Source organism: Macrotis lagotis, chromosome 4 (genome assembly GCF_037893015.1).
Source record: "Macrotis lagotis isolate mMagLag1 chromosome 4, bilby.v1.9.chrom.fasta, whole genome shotgun sequence".
In the NCBI taxonomy this organism is placed as follows: domain Eukaryota; kingdom Metazoa; phylum Chordata; class Mammalia; order Peramelemorphia; family Peramelidae; genus Macrotis; species Macrotis lagotis.
The window spans coordinates 113848147-113866476 of NC_133661.1; the positions used below are offsets into that span (position 1 = coordinate 113848147).

An 18330-nucleotide genomic window follows, 5' to 3' on the forward strand; every position below is an offset into this window, starting at 1 on the left:
CATATCTGAATTAGGCTTTTCTTCACCTACTTATAAAAAATTAACAAACATTTAGTAAGCACCTACTTTGTATCAGCCAAATACCTTAGTGTCCAAGAGTGATTTCTGGTTTTCTCACTTATCATGAGGCAAGGTGCTAAACAAAGAGAAGGGAATTTGTGGAGGTTAACACTTAAAGAGATTCAAAGGTGGAACAGCATCTATGTAATGTGAATATTAATTTGTTAGAGAAGAGTCTAAGGATTGCCTTTTGCAGTCAGTTATTTGTAGTATAATGGGCTTATTGAATAAAGAAATATTTAAAATTTTATTGGTTCTAATTTCTAATATGGATAATGTCATTAGATATAACCTACATAAACTAAAATTCTTTAACATTTTAAGAGTGTAAAGAGGTCTTGAGACCAAAATATTAGAAAACAACTGGCCTATAGGATAAAAATAAAATAAGGCCCCCCCTACAGTTGGCTCCAACAATCTGAGTTTATTTTGTATTATTCCCATTTATCCATTTACCCTTTAGCCAGATTAAATTATTATTAGTTTCTAGAACTCAGTATTCCAACTCCTGTCAGTACATTCATACAAGTTCCTCCTACCCAGTATATTTTTCCTTCAACTTTTCCTCAAAGAATTTTCTTAGATTTAATTCATGCAGTTTTTTGGTGGAACCTTTCCCTCTCTCTCTCTCCGCTAATTTAATAATGTTCTCTTAAATATGGGCTTTTGATTTGAAAACAGTCCTACAATTGCCTTTCAGAAAGAGATTTGCTTTTAAAATGAGGCAAGTTAGAGTATGGGAAATTGTACCTCAGCAACTGATAGGAATAACCTGCTTTATGGATGACAGTTGTTACCCTATATCCAGAAACCTTTACCTAGAAGTTTGCTCTTTCTAACTTAAAGAGGACCAGGATTGAAATTATAATAGGTTCCTTCAGGATCTCTGGACCAGGCTTCCCTAGAGGGCTGGGGATGATTTCTCATGCCAAAACATTTTTGGTTAACACTGCTTCCCAGGCACAGTCTACTAGGGGAAAGAGTATCAAGTGAAACGGGCACTTTGGGTGAGGCCAGGCAGGGGAAGGGAATAGTCTTAAGCTTTTCCGAGCATGCTTCTGTCTTATAGTCCCTTCTCTGGAAACTTTGCCTTCCCAAGCTGCTCACTTTTTCTTTTACAGTTGAAGCAGATAAGGTGAATAAACCTGGGGTAAAAGGTATAGCTGGGGGTAGCTAAGTGGTGAGTGAATAGCACACTGGCCCTGGAGTCAGGAGGATCTGAGTTCAAATGCCACCTCAGATACCTAGCTGTGTGACCTTGGGCAAGTCACTTAACCTCAATGCCTTAAATAAATAAATAAATTGTAAAAAGGTATAGTTGAAAAGATAAAAAAAATTCCTCCTACTTCTTCTGTATTCTGTCCTGAGTCATGAGACAAGCAAGGGCTTCATTATGCTTCAGGGTCATTTTCTTCCCTTTCCTTCCAGTTAATGTTAAATTGAATATCCTTTGTGAGTAGTATACTGTGAATTCAGAGGTCTTTTTTGCTGATTTTATATGTAGAAGGTATATACGTTAAATTGTGAGACTGAGAAGGAATGAGAATTAGGATAGGGCATCAGATAGGACATTTAAGAAGAGATCATTGGTTACCAATGATCTGATGAAGGTAGATTCAGTTCAGTAGGGAGTTTAGAAGCCAGATAGAAAAGGATTGAGAAATGGAGACAATGAGGAAAGAGATTTTTTTTTTCAAGGATTTTGACTGAGAAGGAGAGAAAGTGGACAATAGCTGGAGGGAGTGATAAGATCAAGTTAAATTATTTAAGGGGAAAACAGGAGATTAGGATATATTTTAAGGCATTAGAGAAAGGAACTCCAGTATATGTAGAGAGAATGAAGATTCAGTCTGCTGAAATTTGGGATCAAAGGCATGTTTAGAGAAGTTGACTTTGGCAAGAAGGATCATTTTTTTTTGTCAGACTGAGGAAAAAAAGGAAAGAATAAAAAAGTTGATATTGAAGGTATTGAAATGAAGATAAGACAATGACCTCAATCCAATGGCCTCAATTTGCAAATAGTAGGTTCTTAAAAACTGGTGAATTGAATTAAAATATTTTTATTGACTTTAGAAATCAGTAAAAATATGTTCAACAAAAAAAAAATGAAAATAAATCTATGAGAAGTTAAAGGTTCAATGATATCTTAGTCAGGTTCTAATAATATCTTAATAGGATTGATATCATAATCTAAGTATGTTAGTTTTTGTTATTTTAAGAATCTTAATGTTTTCTTCCAGGTTTCCCAATTTGGTTGCAGATCTTTTGCCTTGCTTTTTGATGATATTGATCACAACATGTGTGCAGCAGATAAAGAAGTGTTCAGTTCCTTTGCTCATGCCCAGGTGTCTATAACAAATGAAATTTATCAATATTTAGGAGAACCAGAAACCTTTCTTTTCTGCCCCACAGGTAAAAAAAGCATTAATACCCTTTAGAATTTGTCATCTTTGATGTACACATAACTGGCTGGGAGGGAAGAACCAAACTTTCCCAAAATAATATTTAAAGACTAAAATTATAAAAGTTGGAGGAAATTGTATTGCTTTAAATGACAGTTAAGTTAGCTACAGACTTTATCACTTTAAAAATACCCCCCAAAATATTGGAAGGATGGGTGAGAATCACCATTTCATTTTCAGTTCTCTTTTTGTTCTTCATATAAGGAAAGGTTCTTATTTGGTTATGTTTAAAATTGTAAAAGATGTGTGTAATACTGAGATGGAAAACTCAAACTAAGTAGTTTTTAACACTACTTTTCCATTTCCATCTATTTGTTGCCTTCTTTGCCCCATTTATATCTGTACTTTTTTTTCCCCTCATATTTTTCCCTACTTTTAATATTGTGACTTGAGGAGAAAGCACTTTTCTCAATTAGTAAAAGGCTAATTCAGTTGACCCCTAAACTCAACTATAAATTTTGTCTTTTTGGGGGGAACTGATTAAACTATATAAATGATTTGAATCTTGAATCAGATTAATTTTTTTTGAGTTATCATTCCTACAACATAGAATCAGACAGGAATTTTATTTACATTTAATGATCAAAGGCAGCATGACTTTTCCATACATTAATAAGATAGTATTAAGAATCACTTAAAACATATAAACTTGAATTACATTTAGAAGCATTAAGCTTTGTTGGATATATACTTGCATTATCTCCGAGATAACATTTAATTTTCACTGTCCCTGAGACTGAAATTGAGATGTGGGCAGTTCAAAGCAAAGGTCGAATATTGTCCCTTTTCTCATTTTGCAGTTTCTAGTAACTCCTCTTAGATAATAGGAGGAGTTCTGGAATAGTGTGAAAACAGTTATTAGAATTTAATTGATAAGTGAAAATCTTGGGAGATTTCAATACTTTTATAATCTTTTTTTTAATTTAAGGCAGTGGGATTAAGAGTGACTTGCCCTAGGTTACACAGCTAGGCAGTTATTGTCTGAGGTGGGATTTGAACTCAGGTCCTCCTGACTGCAGGGTGGGTTCTCTATGTACTACTCCACCTAGCTACCTGATTTCAATACTTTTAAGAATAATCCACTATTTTGTACAAATTATATTTATCAGACTAATAAAAATAGAATATAGTTTATTTCAGCACAAGATTGTTACTTTTAAAAAACTTTTTTCCCCCCACTAATCATTACTTTTGAACTTCATTTACTCAGAATACTGTGGAACTTTTTGCTATCCAAATGTTTCTCAGTCTCCTTATCTAAGAACTGTGGGTGAAAAACTGTTACCTGGTATTGATGTATTGTGGACTGGTAAGTCTATTTTTTCAAAGTTATATAAAATAAAAATTTTGATGAGATTTAGGATAGGCAGTTATCCAATTAATTGAGTTTTCTGGAATCAGAAAATTCTTTGATTTTGCTGCTGAAAAATTTCCAAAATGTGTTACGTTTTTTCTAATATCACAATAAAATGAAGGTCATTTTATCAGTAATCAATAACAGCACCTGGCTTTACTACTGTGAAAACACATGACAACCGGAGTGGTTCCATGTAGAATGCCTGTGATTCTGAATTGGTTGCATTGGTCATTTGAGAATCTGTGAAGACTGTTTCCTCATATCCATCCATGGCAATCCTATCCCATTACTTCCTTATCTTTCTATTGCACCCCCTGGAAACCTTGTTCTATTGTTAATAAACTACTTTCACATTATTTCATTCTTTGGGGCTCTTACAATGCCTCTTGGTTATTCTGAATATCAATTATAACACCGTGTGTGTGTTTGTGTGTGTGTGTGTGTGTGTGTGTGTAATTAATTGACATTGGAATAAATATTAGGTAATTGGATTGGAACAAGTGTTTATTGATTTTTAACACAAGATATTAAGTCTTAAAATAAATCCTTTGAGTTTTCTAATAATTGACTTGTTTCTCCTGAGACACATTCTTCCCATTTCTACTACTTCCCTCAAAAAATGTGGGGTTTAGGTCAGTTGAGTTCCTATTAACTTGTGATAAACTAAAATGGTTTTGAGCCATCTAGAAAGTCTTTGTTGTAGATTAAACTTATTATTCTTTCATATATTTAAATAAGCACAGATAAAATACCCTAACAAGCCTTACTTATGGTTATAGGTCCGAAAGTTGTTTCTAAAGATATTCCAGTAGAGTCCATTGAAGAGGTTTCCAAGATTATTAAAAGAGCTCCAGTTATTTGGGATAACATTCATGCTAATGATTATGACCAGAAGAGACTATTTCTTGGCCCATACAAAGGGCGATCAACAGAGCTCATCCCACGACTAAAAGGAGTCCTGACTAATCCAAACTGTGAATTTGAAGCTAACTATGTTGCCATTCATACTCTGGCCACCTGGTACAAATCAAATATGAATGGAGTGAGGAAAGATGTAGTAATGAGTAAGTAAATTTTGTGGGAGAAAAGCTGGGGCTATTCTTAAGTAGAATAAATGACATCTGCTGTCGTTTTCTGAGGTGATAAAGCTTAGGTATCTTTTGAGGGTATTTGGTTGATTTGTTATACACTGTTTATTTGAGCTAAGCAAGCAAATCCTCCAGACTGAAGGAGTTCTTACCTTACGTAGTTAAGACATTTGTCTTTAAACCTCAGTTTGCGCCAACATTGTGATACTGCAATTATTTTGGCATGGATGTCTCCTCCAGAAATTGAAAGTTTGATTTGAAACCAAAATAACTCTTTTGTTTGTAAAATATGCTCTTTATTTCAGACTGGGTTTTTAAGGGGAAAAAAAAAAACAAAATTTCATCTCAAAAGTGTGTCTGAAACTAAAGTATTCCTACCTCTGCCCTCACATTTCATTATTTCTCTTTCATTATTGGAAAAATTATTGTTCTGGTCATCCAGGTTGAAAATCTAAATCATCCATAACTCTTTTCTCTTACATACCTAATTTGTATTCCAAGTTCAACCAGTTGTATTGTCTGAAATAGCTCTCATCTGCTCATGCTCCCCTTTCTTTAAAATTTGTTTATATTCAAGGACATGTATGATTATAGGGGGAAAAAACCCTAACAAATAACTAAACAGAACTGGTCTTGTAATGTGTTCACAGATTCAGATGCTAACCAGGATCATCAGAGTCCTTTGGAGTTTTTTTTATTTTTAAAGATCATTGGTATTCATAATTTCTTATAAGCAAGGTAATTTGCAATCTCCTGTGGAAGAAGGAATAAGCATTTATTAAGTTTCTGTTACGTTTCTAGGCATTGTGCTCACTACAAATGTTGATCTTATTTAGCATATAATATGGACACATTAACTTTTCCACTTTTATGCCAGAAATTTTTTAAAAATTATTTTTCCAGCTATATTTCATTTTTGTAGAATATTTCTCCCCACCCTAGAATTGCAAGTAATCTGATATAGGTTCTACATGTACAATCATGTTGTACATATTTCCTTGTTAGTCATGCTGTGAAAGAAGGAAAAATCAGACAAATGGGAAAACTACAAAAAGGAAAAGCAAAAAAAAAAACAAATTTAAAGAGGCAAAATAGTATGTTTTAATTTACATTCAGATTCCATAGTTCTTTCTTTGGTTGTGGAGGCATTTTCCATTGCAGAGCTTTTAGAATTGTTTTTGATCTCTGTGTTGCTGAGAGGAACTAAGTCTATCATAGTTTATCATCATATGTGTTGCTATTAAGGTGTACAATGTTCTCCTAGTTCTGTTTATGTCACTTAGCATCAGTTCATGTAAGTTGTCTTTCATGGCCATTTTAATTTCTTATGGGTCCAAATTATCTAGGTCTTTCATGAAGTAAGAATATATTCAGTTTTTCTGAGTCATATAAATTCATGCTGAAGTGGAATATAATCCTTAATGCTCTCCAGAGTCCAAAGGGACAAGTTACTGTTTACCCCTGTTTCACTCCCACTACCTTGCTTAAGCACTGATTTTCTCTTTTCTAGCTGTAGCCTTCTATAATTGGTGTTCTTTACTCCAACAGTGTCTTTTACCAACTTCCTAAAACGGAAGCACGGTGTCAGTCTGTTTAAAAACAATTGTTGCAGGGTGGCTAGGTGGCGCCAGTGGATAGAGCACCAGCCCTGGAGTCGGGAGTACCCGAGTTCAAATCCAGACTCAAGACACTTAAGAATTACCTAGCTGTGTGGCCTTGGGCAAGTCACTTAACCCCATTGCCTTGCAAAAAGAAAAATTGTTGCTCATTGTCCAGACTGAAATCCAAACTGTTTAAGTTGGTCTTTCATGATTTGAACTGATCTGTCTAGTCTCATCTATAATTCTCATTCCTAGCAACTTACACTCCATTAAACTAGTCTACTATTAGCCAAACATGTAGAACTTTTATTCTACCATTACTTGTACCCAAAGTGTTTCATATCATACTACTAGGGGAATGGAATAAGTATTTACATAGCACCTATGTTCCAGACCCTGTGCTAAGCACTTTGTAAACGTTACCTCATTTGATCCTTACAACAACCCTTAAATATAGGTTGCTGTTATTATTTTACAGATAAGGAAACTAAAGTGACTTACTCAGGGTCACATAACCAGTACTACCCAAGGTGGTGTTTGAACTCAGGGTCTGACTCCAGGCTCAGTTCCCTTGTCACAGTTGCCACCTAGCTTGTCTGTTACAATCAACTCAACTGTCACCTTTTCCACAAAGCTGCCTTTCCTGATTCTCACCAGCTAGAAATAAATCTGTGCTCCTGTTCCCTATATTCATACAACTTTTATTATTCTAAGACTTTTTTTCACTCTTTTGTTGTAGTTTACCTATCCTTGTATCTAATCCGTGAAGTTGTCACTATCCTTGCTAGAGAGTGAATTCCATACGGGTAGGGACTATGTGTCCTTTTTTTAACCTATGTTCCCTGATCCCATTTCACCTTAACTTTATAAAACTTTAATAAATATTTTTTAAATTCAAGTTTTAGAGATTTCAAGACTTATGGTATTTAATTTTAATTAATTTATTTAACATGCTATAGTTCACATGGGAAATTGGAGAGGTCTTTTTTTTTTTTGCCTACAAATAGTGTTAGAAATATATGTTAGAAGTCTGTGCCTGTACTGTCTGGCTATAGATAGTTGTGATTTCCTAGTCTAAAGAGCTTCTAATGTAGCAGTTGATATTTTCACAATCAAAATATTTCTTGTCATTTTGTTTTTGTTGCAGCTGACAGTGAAGACAGTACAGTCTCTATTCAGATTAAATTAGAAAATGAAGGCAGTGATGAAGATATTGAAACAGATGTACTGTATAGTCCTCAGATGGCCTTAAAGTTGGCTTTAACAGAATGGCTGCAGGAGTTTGGTGTACCTCATCAATATAGCAGTAAGTATGGTGGTGCTATGTCAAGGTAGGGCAGGGAACAGAAAAGTGATGGAAAAGGTAATTGAACCAAAAGTACAGCAAATAATTTTTAATGACCATGGTTAGCATTTTACTTAGTCCAAGGATTATATGGGTCATTAGAAAAGTGAAAATTTGGAGGTAGGAAACTTAAGTGTTAAGATTATGGTGATTGTTTTTTCCCCCTTATAATTAATTGTAAACTCTCCTTTGTTATTATAAGTCCATGAGAACCTGAAAATAAAACTGTTGCATGAAAAAAACAAATCTAAAATATGAGTAAAATAAATGATGAGCAATCCAGTTTGGTTTTGAAATAGAAAGCTGATGAAAATGAATTTTTTAAAGAGGTATCACATTACTGTTATTTAAGAAAAGTCACCAAAGGTTCATTTGGATAGAATAGTTCAGATTTTACAATTTTGTACAATAAAATGTTAAGACTCATGAAGAGGCTAATATGAAGAATTGGTACTAGCTATGTGACCCTGGAAATATTTAAGTCTTTGGAGAACAAGGTAGAAGAGAAATGGAAGTGATTTGGTTTTAGATATATTAATTGCTTTAATTATATTATTACTTGATTCTATCATTGGAGATATAAAGATAAGAAAATAGATTTCTCTAGATCTGTACTTGCCGAGAAAAGGAGATTCCCAATTTCTTGATAGTTTTTACAGGTTAAATGTCTAATTTTTTCAGGTAGACAAGTGGCACACAGTGGAGCAAAAGCAAGTGTAGTTGATGGGGCTCCCTTGGTGGCAACACCCTCTCTGAGTGCCACCACAGTAGTGACAACTGTTTACCAGGAGCCCATCATGAGCCAGGGAACAACTCTGAATACTGAGCCTCCACCCCTTGTCAAGGATGAAGAAAAGAAACAGCTTGATGAAGAACCCATGGATATGGTGGTAGAGAAACAAGAGGAAACAGACAAGAATGATAATCAGATACTTAGTGAAATTGTTGAAGCTAAAATGTCAGAAGAGTTGAAACCAATGGACACTGATAAAGAAAGCATAACTGAATCAAAGTCCCCAGAGATGTCAATGCAGGAAGATTGCATTAGTGATGTTGCCCCAATGCAGACTGATGAGCAAACAAACAAGGAACAATTTGTACCAGGTCCAAATGAGAAACCTTTGTATACAGCAGAACCGGTGACTTTGGAGGATTTACAGTTACTTGCTGATCTTTTCTATCTACCGTATGAGCATGGTCCCAAAGGGGCACAGATGTTAAGAGAATTCCAGTGGCTTCGAGCAAACAGCAGTGTTGTCAGTGTTAATTGCAAAGGAAAAGACTCTGAAAAGGTGAATATACCTTGTTTGTTTACTTTTAATTCTTGGACCAAAATTGCCCCAAGAAGTTTGCTCTTGGGGCAGTGGATAAAGTAGAGTCAAGAGTACCTGAGTTCAAATCTGGCCTCAGACACTTAATAATTACCTATCTGTGTGACCTTAGGGTTAAGTCACTTAACCCCACTGCCTTGCAAAAGCAAAAAAACAAAAACAAGAAGTTTGCTCTCCTGATTCTGACTTTTGCTTTACTTAACTTCCTAGCTTCTTAGGAATGAAGGGAACCTGAAGATGTATTGTAACAAAGTCACTGCACTATGTTTTCATTTCTTGTTAAAACTATGGTTCCCCCACTGCTTGAAAACAAGTTTAGTATCATTATTAGTGTTTCCAATGAAATTTTTTGTTTTCTGTATTTAACAGTTATTTTCACATTAGTTTGAATTTTTCTCTTTTTGATACTCAACAGATTGAAGAATGGAGGTCTCGAGCAGCCAAGTTTGAAGAGATGTGCACACTGGTGATGGGGATGTTCACGCGGCTTTCCAATTGTGCCAACAGGACAATCCTTTATGACATGTACTCCTATGTTTGGGATATCAAGAGTATAATGTCTATGGTGAAGTCTTTTGTGCAATGGTTAGGTAGGTGTACCAGGAATAATCTTTTCCCAGAGTATATAGTGTGTTTGAAAAGACATGATTAGTCCATAGGGGAAAAATCTCTAAAGAATTGGATGTATGTTTTATTTTCTTCAAATGCTTTGCCTATGTTTATTCTAAATGTAGGTATAATTATAGACTTCAATTGCAAGTCATGATTAATCGCAATAAGCTGATAGAATTTTTCCCCTTGGGCTAATTCAGCATAAATAGATTTTTAAAATATTAGAAAGTACTGACTTTACTTGTTCTGACTGAATGCATCCTGGACGGAATTCTGTGCACCTCTCAACAGCCTTCTGCTGATTGGGAATTGAGACACTATGAAATATGACTCTCTATCAGCTCTCTGCTGCTTGCTGTGTCTTGATAATATAATTGCTGTGTTTTGACAGAACCATTGCTGAAATGACCAAAGGGCCTGGCCAAGAGGAAGCTGATCCTCCCAGCCCTGTGCGCATGCGAGCTTGAGGACAAGGCTATTCTGGTGCATTGTATTAGATTTTCTTCCTCCCTCCAACTAAGTAGTTTTAACAAGGGGTGGAAAGGATAGTGCCTGAGATATTAATATCTGTTCTATTAGAATGACGCTGAAGATTTGTGTGCGTCTTTTTTTTTTTTTTTAAATTAAATTTTAGGAGCCTCCAACTTGGTAGAAAGCACCAGCATGGCCCAGATTACTTTAGGGACATGACTTTATTTTTCCAGGTTTTAATCCAGTTCTAAGGAATATGTTGTATACTTGCTTATGACACACAGCAGGCAGCAAGGCCGACTGATTTATGTCATAGTTTTCATAGCTGTCACAAATGTCTCAAAGGGTTACAGAAATGTCTAAAACACTAATGCCAATAATATCAGGAATTAGTAATAAAGGCATTTTTGGTTTTCTACCTAAATGCTGATTAGCCCTTAAATCTTTTTTAAATTTTTAAGAAAAATTCTTAAGGAAGCTATTTGTGTCAAAAATTAGTATTTCCAATCTTGAATATGTAAAAAAAAATCCTTTTTTGGATTACTGTATGGAAATGCAGTTTGGGGATGATATTTAGGTCTTGTTCTTAAAAAACAGTCCTGTGTTGTCTTTTCAAAGAAAGGACTTCAGAACTTTGTTTCTTGTTTAAGTGATAAATAGATCACTTTTCCTTCCAGGTTACCACCAAGGGAAGATAAATTCTTGTTGGAATATAAACTTTAGTTTCACAGGACACCACAAGGACTATTAAATTTAAGGTGGTTTTTATTTTATTTTGTTTTTCAGTATGCAATTTTTTCCCCACCTCTCCCACTTGGGGAAATAACCTTTGTAAGCAATATGCACTTAAGGACTTGTAAATCTCATGTTTTGGATACTGACTTTGAAAGTATTTCTTTCATATATTTGTAATGAAACTTTAATGCAAGAATAAGTTAAAATTTTAACTTTTTGACTCCTTGAAATATGTAATATCATGTCTCTTGCTTCCACTTAAAGCAATGAGATTGAGTCGTGTTTAGCTCCATATATAAATAACTTGCCCAAGAAATAAGGAGATAAATATTATCTACTCCCCAGTAACAAAGAAGCTTTTACTTAGTGGGCTTCCCCCCCCCCCCCCCGGTAGTTTATTATATCAGTCATTTTCAAAGCTAATTGAAGAATTCTCATAACAATATAAGATTTCATTGAGTATCTCCAGAATAGATATGTGGAGTAGTATTCAACAGAGCATGGGGATATAGATTGGAACCCTTTTTTCTCCCCTTTTCATTCCAGTCCAGCTGGCATTCAGTCCCTTAAAAGAATGTGGTTATCTAGTACTTTTGATTACTAACGACTTCTATTATCTTCTTCCCCATTGTGTACAGATGGGAGAATCCTCAGCACAAGTTTCTACTGCTCTTGGATGGACAGCGGCAGATGTTCATCACGCGTCATGATTAATTAGTTTAAATTGAAAGGTTTTGACTATGAGGTAGTTCAGGTAGATTACTATGCAAGTAGGCATGAACTGAAGTCACATTTGCGCAGCGACTAAGGCATTAACAATGGTTTTTATTTATACAGCTCTTCATTCATGCAGCTTTTTATTGTCATAGTTGAAGTGCTAGTTATGTTGTGGTCTCAAAGTGGGGGGTAGTTAAGAAAAATCATCCAAGTTATTGGCTAATCTATACAAAGTGAGAGGAATAGCTTTTTGATAAGTGTAAATTATGTTGTTATGGACTGGGGCAGGTTCTAGTCAAAGCCTGAATTTCAATCCTTTTCCATTTTTCCAGATTTGTCTTTTGAACTCTGTCCTGTGCTTAGGGGGAATATTCCCCAACCCCAACCCCCCAAAATACCTTACCAAAAAAACCAACCTATAAACCTGAACTTCTGATGGGTTTTTTATTGTCAAAAACTTGGTTTGCTTTGGGACTGTCTGACTAGCACACTATATTTTATACTTATGAGATTGTTAACTTAAACAGGAGGTAGAATGCTGTCTTCAAAAGGAAAAGAACTTTTTGCGCTGCTCATCTTGTCAGAAGACTAGGCAATTATTCCTAGTTCAGTCTTTAAACTTAACTGTCTTTTCTCTTTTAAATTGTGGCTTTCATTGTTAAACCTCACAGCCTTATAAAATGGATTAAATGACAGCTTTAAATGTTCAATGTCAAATGCTTTAGTAGTTAACCTGAAAAATGAGGTGCTGTTGCACTTTATTGGGGGGAAAAAAGGGCATTTTAGGGCATTGAAAGCCCCATTTGAATTAAATCTCAACATCTGGCAAATTAACCAAGTCTGAATTTTGGTCTGTCTTCCTGAGAATTGAAGTGCCTTATATCTTCACTGTTCTTGGCTGTGTTAACTTATTGAGCTATTCCTTTATTTTTTCTGCTGACTTAGTTTTCTGACAAGATTAACCCCCCTTTTTTCTTTCCCCTGCCCCTTCCCTTTCCCTCTCTAAAAATATAAAATGTGACTTCAGACAGGTACGATTCCTTCTTGGGGCTGTGATAATAGAATTTCTTTCTCCATCCATCTGGGTAAAATTTGTGATAACAGTTTTCAACTTGTAGTTTTCAACTTCCAGACAAGATGGATGGCATGATTTGTTACAGCTATTCTTAGAGAACATAAGCTTTCCCTGACATACTCAGACAGTTTGTTTTCTTCCTATATATGTGGAAGGAATAGAATCTGACTACTAAAGAATTTATTGTTGGTGCCGTCATTGTACACTTGAGGGAGTGGGCATCAATATTGGCATCTTGAAAGTTGATTTAAAAAAAAAGTATTATCACAGCCCTGACCTTGATATCCTGGATTATTATTGTTAGAGAGGTTTTTCCACGAAGAATGTGTTTGTTGGACGTTTGAGACGCTCAGGAAATCCCCTTTCTCGTAACGTTCTCCGCTTGGATCTGATTTCAACAGGGTGTCGTAGTCAATCTTCAGCACAGTTCTTAATTGGAGACCAAGAACCCTGGGCCTTTAGAGGTGGTCTAGCAGGAGAGTTCCAGGTATCAATATGAATTCACAACTGAATTGACATTTTCTTTGTTTTATGAGAAACCTTTTGTTGCGCATCAGATGGCTGGAAGGATTGGTCTGCCGAAGGCTTTCTAGTCCAAAATCCAATTTAGTTATAGAGCTGGTTTTAAATCAAATTTTCCTCCCCTTTTCACAGTAATTTCTCAAGGAGATGCTGCCAATTCCCCCCCGCGCCTGCGAAGCGCAGCGGCTTTAGGTGTACATTTCACATTGTTTCTTTGCAGGTCGCACAGCATTTTAATCTGCGCCCGCAATGTACAATGCGCGCATGCTTGTCTGCCAGTGGAAATTCCATGAGCAAAAATATGAACAAAAACGAGCATAAATATGCGAACAAATGGTAGAGACTGAATTTGGACCCAAAGTAATTAAAAAAGAAAGAAGAAAAAAAATAACTTGGTTTGTTGTAAAGGTTTCTATTGATGAAAGAATTAAGTAAAAAAAAATCAAGTATAGATGGAGTTTCTTATTTAGTAGTTGAATTTGTTCATGGATTTTTCAGGTGCTCTACTTTTTCCCCCCAACAGGTGCTCTGCTGCGCACAGCAAACTGAAGCGCATTGCTTTGGGGATAAAGTGTCTCCTCTGGACAGTTAACCCTCTTCAGACCAAACCTCTCCTCCTGACATTATCTGTTCTGCCATCTTTTAGTACAGAGATGGTCTAGATAAGATTGGTAAAATATATATATATGTACATATATATATAAAATTGGAATAGACTTTACCACATCCTTTTAAGCCCATCAGTAAGCCACTAAAGTTGTATAATAGTCAGATTGAATAATTTCTATTCAGAAATATCTCATCCTTGCCCCAGCCCCCTGCAAAGTGGTATTTGCATTAGTAAAGCATATCAAACCCCTCTTCTTTAGGCCTGCCTGCAGTAGCCAGTTAATGTTTATTTGGTAATCTGCAGTGCACACGCATGAAACATTGAACTAATTCTCAGTAATGATGATTCTCTTCCTTTTCTTTCCGCAGCGATTGTTGCCAATTGATGGGGCAAATGACCTCTTTTTTCAACCACCTCCACTGACTCCTACCTCCAAAGTTTATACTATCAGACCATATTTTCCTAAAGATGAGGTAATGGTTATTTATATTTACTTGTGGCCTGTGATGGCGCACATGTATATCTTTTTTCATTCCAATATTTATATATTTGGGTTATTCTGTAAAGATAAAGGACCTCTGCAACATCTTGCTTTTAGGAATTGGATAGAAGGAAAGTGAGATAACTGAGCAGTAAACTAAGTCTCTGTTTAGAAGATTTTAAAAAGGTAGAACCTAGGAGTTCTGATACTTACCCTTTCTTGAAAAAGTTAAGAATGCAGGGCAGCTAGGTGGCGCAGTGGATAAAGCATCAGCCCTGGAGTCAGGAGTACCTGGGTTCAAATCTGGTCTCAGACACTTAATTACCTAGCTGTGTGGCCTTGGGCAAGCCACTTAACCCCATTTGCCTTGCCAAAACCTAAAAAAAAAAAAAAAAAAAAGTTAAGAATGCAGAGCTGGGGATTCATAAGGAACAAGGATGGGTAGCTCCTGAAGAATTGGTATTCCTCTTGCATATTAGTTACTAATGTTCACTTGATTGTTAGATGCCAGCTGCCAAGATATCATTCCTTTTTCATTTAGTGTCATTGAAAATATATCTTTCGACAAAATTACTATTCATACATAAAATAACTTTACTATTATTAGCAGATGGAAAACTTGAGTCTTAATAGCTTTTTTGAACTCCTTGAGGTTTTGTTGTAACTATTTAATCAATGAATTCTATCAGTATTCATAAAAAGTTTAAGGTTTTCCAATAATTTTACCTGTGCCTCAGTTTTCAGCTAACTCTTATTAATCAGCCAGACTTTGTAGCTTATTATCAGGTGGAACTAATCAGCTTACCCCCCTCTTAATTAGTAGGTCCATTCTGAAACTTTGCTAACTGACACTACTCAGATTCTTTTGCCATCTTTTATGATCCATCATCATACTGCATTGTATTTTTAGGCATCTGTGTACAAGATTTGCAGAGAAATGTATGACGATGGAGTTGGTTTACCTTTTCAAAGTCAGCCAGACCTTATTGGAGACAAGTATGTACCCTCTAAAAACCTGGATATGGTCATTAAGAAATCTTTCTTGTTGTTAGTAGTTGAGAGGTGGTCAGTAGATTAGATATGTAGGGAACTGAATTTGTGAAGTTAGTATTAAGCAAATTAATGTTTTCTTCATTACCAGAATACTACTCTCTTTGAGGGTTAGGCTTTTAAAAAGTTCCTCAGTAAGTAACAAATGGTAGAGACTGAATTTGGACCCAAAGTAATTAAAAAAGAAAGAAGAAAAAATCATTGTTCCTGCTGACATTTTGGTTGACCTTCATTTAAATATACAAATTAAAGAGTTGTTTAAAATGCTGCTTTGTAAAGTTTATTGCACTTAGTGTCTACTCTTACCAGCAGCTGTTTTCGTAGCTTTTTAGGCTATTCTGTTTAGTATAGGTAAGGATTAAAATTTAAAGTAAATACCATGCAAGCAAACTGTATTAATATTCTTTCCTTTAAAACAGGTTAGTGGGAGGCCTGCTTTCTCTCAGTTTAGATTACTGTTTTGTGCTAGAAGATGAAGATGGCATTTGTGGTTATGCCCTGGGCACTGTGGATGTAACCCCTTTCATTAAAAAATGTAAAATTTCCTGGATTCCTTTTATGCAAGAAAAGTACACTAAGCCAAATGGTGATAAAGAGCTCTCTGAGGCTGAGGTCAGTATTGTTTATTTTTAGAATGAAGTAAAAATGGGGGAGAACAGACATAGTCAAATTGCTGTATTATCTTGGGAGGACTAATTTTTTTGTTTGTTTGTTTATTAGTATTTTCTCCTAATCTCTTTTTCTGTCACCATTTGATACCTTGGAAGCACCATTATAACCTCTACTTAAATTAAAACCTTCTATAGTATAATTTATACAGTAGGGAATTTATAATTTATACAGTTGAGAAGCATTGGATTGTAAACTACGTAAATGTAGAGACGATGCCATTGGATTTTTCCCAGTGCTTAGCAGAGCACTCTGTATATAGAGGATATTTGTTGAAGATCATTTCCTTTTTGACACTCTTAATATTTTTTTTAATAAGTAGTTTAACTAGTGCTTGCTTTAATGAACTAGATTTCATGACTTTTCACTTTTTTCCTTTTTTCCTAGATTCTGAGCTGGAGGACTTGGTTAATAGTGTCATAATGAACTTAGATCTCTCTGAATGTTAGATTCCCTCACAGTCCTTTAGAAAGCTTTTTTGTTCTTTGTTTATATAATAAAGAATATTGTTTTTAAGCTACTTTCTCTTGCATTCTTCAGAATCAAATTGACCAGTTTGTAGTTGAGGAGCAACATTATGCTTTTGTAGGCAGCTTGTATCTTCATGTGCAATTTTCACAATGAAACTGTTGCTTAACATATTTATTACAAAAGTAACTAATTTTTTCTTTGAATTTTTAGAAAAGTGATAAATTAGAATTATAAGTTAATAAAAAACTTCAGTGACTATATAAGGTGACATAGTGATGACAACAAAACATTCAAGGGCGAGACCTGGAAAAGTCTTTATCTGTCATTTCTTTTCCTTTTTCCTAATCCTTTTCCCTGCCTTTGGCTACCAATTGATTTTATATTCTTCATTTCTAGAAAATAATGTTGAGTTTCCATGAAGAGCAGGAAGTATTGCCAGAAACTTTTCTTGCCAACTTCCCATCTCTGATAAAGATGGACATTCACAAAAAAGTAACTGATCCAAGTGTGGCCAAAAGCATGATGGCATGCTTACTGTCTTCTCTCAAAGCTAATGGTGAGTTATGGGTCTTTTGGTGAGTAGGAGCCAGAGAGAGATATAAAATAAACATTGAACTAAATAGGAAGCTGGGAAATTTGATTGACTAAGAAATTGAATTGTAAACTGTTGATATATTTATCATTAAGGTTACTTTCTTTAAACTGATGTAATAAAGGCCAGGACCATGGAAATATCCAGGAAAAACAGTATTGCATAATTAAGGACCCTAGAATCTTAAAATAATCTACTTCTCCTTTAAGCATTTTCCTAAATTGGAAAGCCAAGATGGATTTCAGGGTTGAAAATAATGTTGAGTGCCTAGCTTGTTACTCTTTATTGTAGCCATAATGCAATGAAAAAGCTGTTTACTTTGGAGTCAGAGGACCTGGGTCTATCAGAACCCCTGATAATGCAGGGATAGAGAGTGGGACCCTGCAGTTGAATTCCCAGCATCATTTCCAATTTCAGACTCTTAACTAATTGTGTGACTCTGGGCAAATCACTTAATACCCTTCAGTTTCCTCATCTGTAAAAATAGCATCTATTTATCAAGGTTGTTGTGAAGCTCCAGTGAGATAATTTTCATAGAAAAGTGTTTAGCGGGGCGGCTAGGTGGCACAGTGGATAAAACATCGGCCCTGGAGTCAGGAGTACCAGGGTTCAAATCCGGTCTCAGACACTTAATAATTACCTAGCTGTGTGGCCTTGGGCAAACCACTTAACCCCATTTGCCTTGCAAAAATCTTTAAAAAAGAAAAAAAAGTGTTTAGCACAGTACCTGGCACATAGTTAGATATCTGTATTAATATTTACACCTTTTTCTTCCCCTCTCCTTTAGTTTCTAACTCTGCTATACTGCTTCTGTCTCTTGTTTCAGTTTCCTGATCTGCAAAATGAAGGCATAGGGTTAGGTAATTTTTAAGGTCTCTCATGACTATGACATTTATTTAAGACAGATGCACCTTCTATTTCTAAATAGCTCTGGGACATTTTTAGTATATAAGATTCATCATCTAGGTTCTAAACAAATGGGTAATCTTGGGGCACCATGTTCCTTTCTGGAATAAGGCTTTGCTGAGTATTTTTCACCTTTACCTCCTCTTTGTTTTTGTCTCTAAAAGATTTTCAGGAT

At 35.3% G+C, this 18330-nt stretch overlaps 1 protein-coding gene across 4 annotated transcripts in view; it reads left to right on the plus strand.

Moving 5' to 3' along the window:
• OGA (O-GlcNAcase) overlaps positions 1-18330 on the plus strand; it is a 29187-nt gene that overhangs the window by 8124 nt on the left and 2733 nt on the right. For all 4 annotated transcript variants that reach the window (XM_074233857.1, XM_074233856.1, XM_074233854.1 and 1 more), the window contains exons 5-15: positions 2301-2472; positions 3733-3831; positions 4659-4943; positions 7716-7874; positions 8595-9205; positions 9660-9834; positions 13256-13341; positions 14355-14459; positions 15378-15463; positions 15937-16129; positions 17054-17213. In XM_074233857.1, the coding sequence (XP_074089958.1) occupies positions 2301-2472; positions 3733-3831; positions 4659-4943; positions 7716-7874; positions 8595-9205; positions 9660-9834; positions 13256-13341; positions 14355-14459; positions 15378-15463; positions 15937-16129; positions 17054-17213 (2131 nt within the window). The remainder of the gene's footprint in view (positions 1-2300; positions 2473-3732; positions 3832-4658; positions 4944-7715; positions 7875-8594; positions 9206-9659; positions 9835-13255; positions 13342-14354; positions 14460-15377; positions 15464-15936; positions 16130-17053; positions 17214-18330) is intronic.